This window comes from Capsicum annuum, chromosome 1 (genome assembly GCF_002878395.1).
Source record: "Capsicum annuum cultivar UCD-10X-F1 chromosome 1, UCD10Xv1.1, whole genome shotgun sequence".
Classification (NCBI taxonomy): Eukaryota; Viridiplantae; Streptophyta; class Magnoliopsida; order Solanales; family Solanaceae; genus Capsicum; species Capsicum annuum.
Genome location: NC_061111.1, coordinates 41,380,626 through 41,390,885, shown reverse-complemented (window position 1 = coordinate 41,390,885; position 10,260 = coordinate 41,380,626). Strand labels below are relative to the sequence as shown.

Sequence of the window (10,260 nt, the reverse complement as noted above, 5' to 3'; positions counted from 1 at the left end):
AAATATCAAGAAGGGCTTGATTGGCAAGCTGGCAAGACAATGACCGTTTTCTTTCCAAGCCACTTCATTTAAGTGACTTGATAATTTTTTTTTTAATTTTTTTTTTAAAAAGAATTTTTAAACTAACGTTGTAGGTAGCTTAAATTTCATCTAGTTACAATTCTCCTGACATGGATGGATGGATCGAGACGTGACATTGAATTCTTTGAACCAAAAATAAATACTACTACTCCAGTAGTCCTTTTCTTGTGAGGATTGACGTGACCCAAAGAAAATATCTAGTTTTATTATGTATCGATAAGTATGGTCTAACGGTCGATGAAGCGGAACGGATCCTGCAATATCGAGAGTACCAACAGTAAAAAGCATTACATCTCAATTAGAAACGATAACATGTATGCAGTAAATTAGTTGAGATGCGTATACTGTGAGTTTGTCGGATTATATTGAGCTAGTTATCATTGTTTTTAGTTGAGATGCATATAAGTTGGTCCGAACACGCGCAAAAAGATCTAGTTACGCACAAGTCATACTAAAACTATTCAACTAAATAAAAAGACAAAATGACCTTCTGGATCACTGTACTATGTCAGTTTTATAAATTGGACACTTTTACTTACATGTTTGTCATCTGAACCCTTAAACCCATCAAAAAACAACATTTTGCACCCTTTGATCGTTGACCTTGCCTATGTGGCAAAGTCATGGTGACTAGGACAAAGAAAGTGTAGCCACTCGCCTGGGGTGCGAGTGGAGATCAATTTTTGGTCAATTTTACATTAAAATAATTTTAAAAAATAAAAAAAATTAAAATTAAAATAAAATAAAAAGGGTCTTTTTTTTTCCTCCATCTTTTCAAATTTAAAAATATTTTTAAATTTTTTTTTTTTAAAAAAAGGATTTTTTTTCCCTCCATCTTTTTTAATTTAAAAATATTTTTAAAATTTCAAAAATAATTTAAAAATATTTCTAAATTTTTTTTTAAAAAAAATTCCCTTCCCACCCCAGCCTGTCTCTACCCCCACACCCCACCCAACCCCGTCCCCCCTCCCCAACCCCTATACCCCTCGCACCCCACCCCTAGCCCCATACCCTTCAATTCAATTCTTTTTATTAATTAAAATTTAAATTTAAAATCTTTTTATTTTTTTGAGGATTAAAATTTAAATTTAAATTGAAAGTGAGTTAATAGTGAATATTGAAAAAAATTAGTAAATTTTGTTTGAGATAAATTAAACTTTTTGTGAATTTATTAAAAATATTCAAATTTGAAAATAAAAATTTTATTATGCTTGTATATATGAATTTATAGTTAAAAATTTAAATTAATTGGAGAAAATTTTAATTATTTGAAATGGATTTGATGTTTAATTTATGAACAGAAATAAAAATATGATTATTCAAATTTTTCTACAATTTATAAATTTATCTTATTTAATTAAATTAATTTTCATATTTAGTTTATTATGTAGCATTTTAAAAATGACTTAAAATTTAATGTAATTTTTTTTTTAAATGACGTGACAGACGTGTCAGGCGTGACAGCTGACATGGGAAAGAGTGTTACACTCACCAAAAGAGAATTTAAAATATTAATTTTTAATAAATTTAGGAGTCCAAATGACAAACATATAAGTAAAAGTATTCAACTTACAAAACCGACATAGTACAGCTCCAGAAAGTAATTTTGACAAATAAAAATGACCACCATCACTTTCAAATTATGAAGCAAAGAAATCCACTCCAACAAATGATTTTTTTTTCTCCGCAACCTGTCATTGCTCGACAACTAGGATTTGAATGAGAGACAATTTAATAGTGACTGCTTGACTATTAGTAAATCAATCAATCAACTGACTCGTTTCCAAACTAATCAGAATCGATTATATAATTCGGAGAGTCTTTGGTAACTGATAAAGTTGTTGTCATGTTACCTAAAAGTCACGAGTTTAAATTGTGAAAATAGCATCTTGCAAAAATGCAAGATAAGGTTTGTACAATAAAAACGGGAATTTAGTGCACCGGGCCCCCATTTTTCAATATAATTCTTTACACGTATCCATAAGTAGGACAGCTATATACCAGAAAAATTAAACTAAATGCACATAAATATCTAGATGACACACTAACATTTCATATAGTGAATCCAGAGGGCTTATATGATGTAGGGAAGAGGAAAGGATAATCTCAAAACTACAATGATTTGCTAAGACAACCAACGTGTCTTGTCTGATTTTATCATAAAGCATTGTGGGTCAAAGGTTTTCTTTTTTTGAGGGACATGTTATGTAAACAAAAGTAGGCACCTTTAACACCAGTTCATGTGTTAGAACTAAATTTGTGCTGTTCCTCTTTGACAAGACAACTTCCAGTGACCTCCTACAGAGACAGTAACACAAATATCTTATCCAATTAGTTGATGAACATTCAAACATTATGTGATCAAAACTAAAATACAACAGATGTAACCAACATCACAAAGTTTATATCTGTGTTTCAAGTTTATTATGTGTCAACTTCAAGAGCTATGAAGGACAAATTCAGCCTAAATCAAACCAAAGTTACTTGATAAATGAAAAAGAAGGTTTCACAAAGAATTCTGTTACATTTATCTGGAGAATTGAACGGAGAGTTATCCAAGGTGATATACCAGATAGCCTGGTAGCTGAGATATTATACTCAAAATGATACCCATGCTATTTAGAGAAAAAAAAAAGGACAGCCTCACCACAAGGATGTATATATGCAGTCTTACCTTGCATTTCTGTCGGATGTTGTTTTGAACCGTGCTATTAGAGTATGTCCAACATAAATGATCTCCATGACTGTTATCATCTTCTAAAGGAACCAACTCACATCGACATTTGAGATGCTTATACACTTCATTAAACATATCAAGAGACATAAAAATGACAATTGTAGGTTGCAAGAATAACCAAATTCCGTAGTACTGAATAGTACTCAGCTTCTCCTCATATTTGACAATACTGTTTAACTTTCACTTACTATTTAGTAATCAAAAACTGTTATTGATCCCCAATGAACGGGAAGAATGTGAAATCGTTTTGGTGTCTATATCATTTTTGTTTCTTAAATGTGGATGACCTATATGTCAAACTATAATATATAGGTATTCATATTATCTTTAGCTCCTATAACAAAGAGCTGTAAACACATAAAATAGAACAGCAGTCATATATTATATCAACTATGGTAACATAAAACCAGCACTTGCTATTGTTAAGCTCTTGCTTGCTGCTTTAGTTTTCTCAAGAAACCCAATATAGTGTTGTTACTTTTCTCTCTTATGTCCCCAAGCATATCATTTGTTTTGCAGTATGAACAGTTATAACTACATGTTTATACTAGAACATTGTATAGGTCACTGAGATGACTTAGCTAATACATTATCAGCGTATACAAAACAAAAAAGCACTTCATATAGGAGTATTAGTTTGTAATTACCTCTGGGATAGTGGGATAAGAGGGGTTTATTCTGCAATGAAACAAGTACACTGTAAACAAGATCATCCTACTTTTTTAAGGCAACAGACCAGCAACGGTTGTATCTTCTGGGACCCAAAAAAGTAAGTTATGAGAGCAATAAAGCAAGCTCCTTATAGTTCAAGGGCACTGAATTTTATAATTACTGGTGGACTCGCCCCTTTTAGAAAGTGGAAGCAAAGAGTCATATCAGGTACTTTTAGCCTGGGATTCCTTCAATTCAGCTAGCTGTGGGAGCAAAAGCCAAAGATAACTAGTGCACCAATCATAACACATGCAGGAAATTTAGAGAAGGTTATGCAAAAGAAAAAGCTGATAAGAAAATTATGACACATTTTGCTTTTCTTCTAACAATTTCTACATAATAATACATGAAGATTACATTGAACAGTGGAAAGCTACTGTTAATGAAATGGTAATTGAACACTTGTGAACTCACCGGGCCTTTTTCCGGGACTTGAAAGGGAAATTGGATGGTGGTGAAGGGGAAAACTCAAACGGCAAGTGGGGTGGCTCAGAGTCACCACAAAGCATCCCAACAATCTCTTTCATTGTGGGACGCTTGATAGGTGATCTCTGTAAACAAATTAGAGCAATTGTGATGCAAAGCAATGCTTGTTCTCTATCGAGTAACTGAATATTGGGATCAACAAGATCTAAAAGCTTGCCCGAATGAGCAAGTTGCCTAGCCCATGAAACTAGATTAGCCCTCTCAAATTCTGACATCGGAGAAGCTGTAACTTGGAGTGGCCTTCTCCCTGAGACCAAAACCAATAACAAAACACCAAAACTGTACACGTCGCATTTCTCTGAGAGCTGCCCTCCACCGCCATATTCTGGAGCGATGTAACAAACTGTTCCTCTCATACTGGGGGTACTACTCACACCTCCACTCTTGGGAATCTCTCCACTGGCAAAATCTTGACTACTTCGTCTTCCAATCCGAAACTCACCGCTGAAATTATCAAGCCACCAATCAATGCTACTCCTACTTCCCCTGCTTTTCTTCCTCTTTCTTTCATGCGCTACCTCTTCATCCCTTTGCCACCACATTTCTCCACTTTTGAGATCCCTTTTCTTCTTTTTCTTGGCTAACTCCTCACAGAACTCTTCCTTCCACCATTCTCTTGGCTTCCTACTCTTCCTTTCTCTCCTAAGTCTCTCCTCATCCAAAGATGCCCACCATTCAAGTTTCTTTCTTTGCTTCTGTTGTCCCCCTTTGGCAATATCTTCTTCTGCACTTGTAGTTGCGATCCAATCCTTCTTAGGCCTCTCTTTTCTGATCTCACTACCAATCCATTCCATCACATAGTCCTTAATCCTCCCAGAATCTGATCCACCATTTACATTGTCCTGTTTCCACCACCAATCTCTACCTGATTGACTAGTTCCCCTCCCAATCCCTTTCAAAATTCCACTATCCACACTAACCCCATCAAAAAAACCCTCAGAAACACTAGTTTTTTCCATCCCCTCTGATGGAACTCCCATCTCAGGCGACACCCCTCCCGCATCCCCATCCAACACCCTCACATAACAACTCTCCCCCAACTGATCCACATTTATCACAACCTCCTCAGTGACCACACTCTCATTTCCTTCAAGAATCGACCCGTTATCCTCCACATTTTCAAAACCTTCTCCTTTTTCCCCCTTCTCAACTCTCTCCTCATCTTCAATAAAAGACTCAACAACTTGATCATCTTTAGTCAAAGACTGTGCTAGTCCAAAATCAGCTATTTTTGCATCAAAATTGTAATCCAACAATATATTAGACGGCTTAATATCTCCATGTACTATAGGAGGATCACAGGAGTAATGGAGATACTCAACACCCTTTGCAATGGAACTTATAATATCAAATCTCTTTCTCCATTGCATTAACTCAGAACACTTCCTATCTAACAAAGCATCTTGGAGACTCCCATTATGCATATATTCATACACTAGAACTAACCTTCTCCTCCTCCGCCTAGAACAATGGTGTCTATAACCATTTTCATCGGAGGAGAACCCGAGGATAGGCACTACGTGATGGCAAGACGTAGTGTCTATCCTCGAGGCTAGAGAGAGTTCATTGTGAAACTCTCTCTCGCCCTGGAGGGATCCGGAAGCATCCATTAGCTTCACGGCTACCTCCTGTCCAGATGGAAGGACACCTTTGTAAACAGAACCAAATCCACCTTGACCAAGACGATTAGCAGCTGAAAATGAAGCAGTGGCACGGCGGAGGACCGAGTAGGTGAACTTGTGAGGTGGTGGAGGTGACTTCAGATCTGCAGGAACAGTCCTGTTGCGTGACACTTTGCGGTATATGACGGCAGCAAGAATGAAGAAGGTTAAACCAAAAGCAGCAGCTATGAAAGGTGGGATGAGAGGGGAGTGGGAGTGGTGGTGAGAGGAGGGTGGGGGTGGGAGGTAGGTGGTGGGGAAGACTGGAAGGGGTGCTAGGGGTGGTGGGTATGGGTTTTCTGGAGGCATTTCTTGAATAAAGGTGTAATCTCGGATGTGTTAACCATGCATATTTGCAGAAAAAGTAACTGGTTAGAGTGTGTAGTACATTCACTATGTGACTGCAAGGGGTAATATTGGAAGAGTTTTTAAGGATGAATATTAGACAGATTTGCCAACTTGGAAAGAAAGGGGTAATGTTGCAAGTGTTTAGAGATAGAAATTAGCAAAAGATTTGTTATATGTGGAAGAAGAAGAAGAATGGTGATAAACACTATTGTGGGTGACAGATGTTATGTTGAAAATGAAACAGTTAAAACAGATTTGTCAATGATGAAACAAGAAGGAAAAATAAAGAATGGTAAATCTAGTGAGCATTTTCTTGAGGAAGAAAGGCGTCATCTTTGAAGAGTACTAAAGATGCATATTTCAATTAGCACACATATTTGTTATGTGGATAGAAAAAAAAAAAAAAGAAGGGGAATTAAGAGTAGTTTGTTAAAGATCCATATTGGCAGAGAGATATTGTTTTGTAATATGAATGAACGAAATTTACAAAGAAAAGGACTTGGCTTTGGAGGTTCAGAAGAAGAAGAAACAAAAACAAGAAATGGGGGAGTGGGTATGTTTATGGAGTGTAGTATGAGAGTGTGAATGTTGATGGAGAGAGATTTTGGCTTAAGGAAAAGGACTGGTGGAAGAAAGAAGGAACAAACAAGGGATAGTGTGTAATGTAATGTGAGCAGTATGTGACTGTGTGTGGTCTTTATCTTCTCATCTCTTTGTAGTCTGTTCTACTAACATACTACTACTGTCATGAAGCACCAAAATTAAAAAATAAAAAATTAGATCAGTTTTACTTTTTGGGTGAGTCAAAAACTAAAGTCACGGGGCGAATGACGTAACTATGAGGCTTCCTCACAATCCTCTTTCTCTCTCTTTACCTTTTTGAATAAAGTTTTAGCACATATTTAAGTGCAGTTTGGTACCACGAATGAGACGAGTCGCTTGGCCATAAAAATTATTTTTTTTAAAAAAAAAAATTATTTTATTTTAATGAAAATAAAGATGTGTTTAGTCATAAAAAATTTAAATATAATTTTAAAATTGTATTTAAAATTTTTATTATTTTCACTCATATTTCTCTCATAAAATTTTAAAAATAATTTTAATTTATATTCATGGTTAAATACAATTTCAATTCTAACTTCAACTTCAAAAATTATGATTTTCATGACCAATCGGGGCCATAATATATTTTGAAATTAATTTTAAGATAAATTTAATTTAAATTTAATTAAAATAAAATAATTTATTTTAAAATTATTATCTCGTAATTATAATGTTATTTTTATTTACATTGAGGGTGAAATAAAAGTTAATTTCAAAATAGGTTGTTTCCCAATCAAACAAACACTTACCTCATAGATTTTGAAGTTAATTAAAAATTTAAATTTTTGAAATTGTGATTTTTAAATTTCAAAATTGTGAATTTATAAATTTTATGAGTGAAAGCTCTAAAAATTTAGAAACTGATACGAGTCCATTTTTAAAAACATGAAAATATCTGAAAATCTATGATCAAATGATCAGCATAAAAATAGTAGAAGTGTTTGTTTCAAAAAATATTTTAGGAGATAAACAAATCAATCATATTCTTTTATGTTTTGAACTTCGAACACCTCAGGAAAAAAAGAAGTCAGTGGCTATAAAAATCAAATATATATTTATTTTATTTAATATTTTAAAGGAAAAAACAGAGTTGAATTTGTGTTTGAGTAGAATATTTTTAAAAATGAGGTATTTTTGAAGTAAAAAAAATATAAAAAATGAAAATAAATTTTAAAAAGTTTAGAGTTCTATGAAAACTGGGTTAATGAAAATAAAAAAATTAGATTTTTTGAAAATAAAATAAAAAATTTTACAAGTGAATTCAAAAATATTGAAAATATTTCTTGAGTTGTTTTTTAAAAATTCAAACATTGTAAAAAAATTTCAAGAAATATTTATGATCAAACAAATATTTTAAAAATAAAATAAAATATATTGAGAATATTGTGATTAATATTGATGGCCTAACTCCAACTTAAAATGGACAACCAAATTGGGATGGAAAAGGTAATAATCATTCCCTTGTCCTATTCTACTGACATCATTTAATTAGGATCAAATTTTAAAAATTAATTCCGTACATCAATTGAACTTGAATTTTTTTTTTTTTATAATACTGAATTTGAGTCTCTTAAATCATTTGAAATTTAATTGAATTAAAAACATTATTGGTATATAATGATATGAATTATGAAACGCCTAGAGACATTCCAACACCGAGATTTATAAATCAGAAAGAACAAAAAATATAATCAATCATTGGTGATTCTAAAAATATATTTGGTTCACTTTTATAAATAATTTTTTAAAAAAAAAACATATAGAAAATATTATGTTACCGAAAATAGATTCGAAATTATGTGAGGTCATGAAACTTTTAAAGTATATAAATCTATAAAAAGCACTTTAGAGTTTAGTCACTGATTGAGTTGTGAAAAAATCAGCTCTAAATTGATTGTCAACTTCCAATTTTAGTCAACATGGAATATAATTTCCAATTATCTGCAGGTTCTAAAGTCCATTTTGGCCATGTAAAAAAATAAACAAAACTTTGTATTTTAATGACAGCTTACTAATGAAGATGAGACACTAGCCATAATTAACCCTTAACCATATAAAAAAAAAAAAAAAAAAGAGGAAATATACAAGCAATAAAAATGGTCCAAACAGCCAAGGAACATCTTGTCCTTTTTATTGTTTTTTTCTTTCGGATTCGGATCCAATCTACGAGATTGTATTCGATATGTTGTTGTATTATTTTGGTGTATAAACATAAGTACTTATAAAGAAATGGATATTAGATCTAGTTCGGGATCAAAAATTAGTTTAAAATATAATATTATCCAAGTCATATTAATGATATTACCATCCATCTCTAAAGGTGATCCGATGTGGGACTTTTCACAAATTCCTCATCCCAAGGTTGGACGTCTGATGTGTTACTAATTCAATATGAGAGTCTTAACATTGAAAATGAAAAATAAGATAGATCTAGAGCTGATACTACCTAAAGAAAATGAGTCTTGTGCCTACCTGAGCACTAAAATCTAATTGATCAACAATGTGAATTACTCATAAAATCCATGTTCCCATGGAGGCCATCTCATTGCAATTACTAATAGCCAATAGGAATAATTGGATAAAAGTACTTTTGATTATATCCTCTCCTAAACCATTTTGAATATCATGAGATGCATGATAGCATTAAAAACCTTATCTTCTTGTGATTCCTTCGTTTGTTCATATTGCATTTTGCTTTATAAAACTACTTGCAATTCTTGAAACATCCATATGACTATATATTCAACAACAACATCAGCAAACTCAGTAAATTCCCACAAAATGGGATCTGGAGAGGGTAGAATGTACGCAGATCATACCGCTATCTTCAAAGAAGTAGAGAGACTGTTTCCGATAGACTCCCGATTCAAGATAGAAGATAGTAGATAAGAGCGTAATGAAATATGAAGCATGATGGATGATATACCCTAAAAAGGAATAGGACACAATAAAATAGAACTCAGAGCAATATGAAATAAGAGACCCAAACCCGCCTGATTAGGGGCTCCTACCTATGGACACAGCCCTAGGGTTACTAACCCAGCTAAACCTGAGCTCTTCTAACTACTTACTACAACCCACGCAAACATCCTAGTCTTCTACCCTTATCTGTGCCTCCACACCTTTTTATCTAGGGTCATGTCCTCAGTAAGTAGAAGCTGCTCCAAATCATGTCTAATCACTTCCCTCCAGTACTTCTTCGGCCTACCTCTTCTTCTCTTGAAGTCATCCAACGCTAGCCTCTCGCGCCTACGAACTGAGGCATTCGTGCTCCTTTTCATCACATACCCAAACCATCTCAGCCTTCTTTTCCGTATCTTGTCCTCCACCAAAGTCACTCCCACATTCTCCCGTACAGTCTCATTCCTAACTAATCTATCCCCTCTAGATATGACTATATATTCGAATTAGCATATTTCATTCTTTCGTTTTTAAACATTGCAAGAACAAAGTACATAATATAAGTAGAATATAGTACTATAAAATATCTTGCTTCCTACCCCATATAAAAGAAACAAAGAAATTAGTACTACTTAATTAGAGAAAAACAAAAGGGAAAGCAAAAATGATGGAGAGCTAATGTGAGTTTTGAGGACTAAAGCAAGTTGAAAGCTAAAATGAAGGTTAGCTGTG

At 33.5% G+C, this 10,260-nt stretch overlaps 1 protein-coding gene across 3 annotated transcripts; it reads right to left on the bottom strand.

The window, feature by feature from the left end:
* Positions 1–1,582: 1,582 nt before the first annotated feature.
* Positions 1,583–6,727, bottom strand: LOC107872395 (receptor-like serine/threonine-protein kinase At2g45590). Of its 3 annotated transcripts, XR_007044059.1 has the most exons (3): positions 3,944–6,725; positions 2,756–3,757; positions 1,583–2,379 (listed from the first exon to the last, which is right to left on the bottom strand). XR_007044059.1 is itself a non-coding variant. In XM_016719126.2 (2 exons), exons 1-2 carry the CDS (start codon positions 5,983–5,985, stop codon positions 2,256–2,258), a joined length of 2,166 nt encoding a protein of 721 aa, XP_016574612.1. In that variant the 5' UTR covers positions 5,986–6,727; the 3' UTR covers positions 1,583–2,255. The 3 variants fall into 3 exon arrangements, 2 of the variants coding, with proteins under 2 accessions (XP_016574612.1, XP_016574618.1); XM_016719126.2 differs by lacking the exon at positions 2,756–3,757 and having other exon boundaries at positions 3,944–6,727; XM_016719132.2 differs by lacking the exon at positions 1,583–2,379 and having other exon boundaries at positions 3,379–3,732; positions 3,944–6,724.
* Between the last annotated feature and the right edge of the window lie 3,533 nt (positions 6,728–10,260).

Excerpts from the sequence above, each read along its gene's own strand:
- LOC107872395 (XM_016719126.2), bottom strand. The coding sequence starts at position 5,985 with ATGCCTCCAGAAAACCCATACCCACCACCCCTAGCACCCCTTCCAGTC. Across the intron at positions 2,380-3,943 it reads AAGTCCCGGAAAAAGGCCCG|GAGGTCACTGGAAGTTGTCT; the intron begins GTGAGTTCACAA and ends CTGTCTCTGTAG.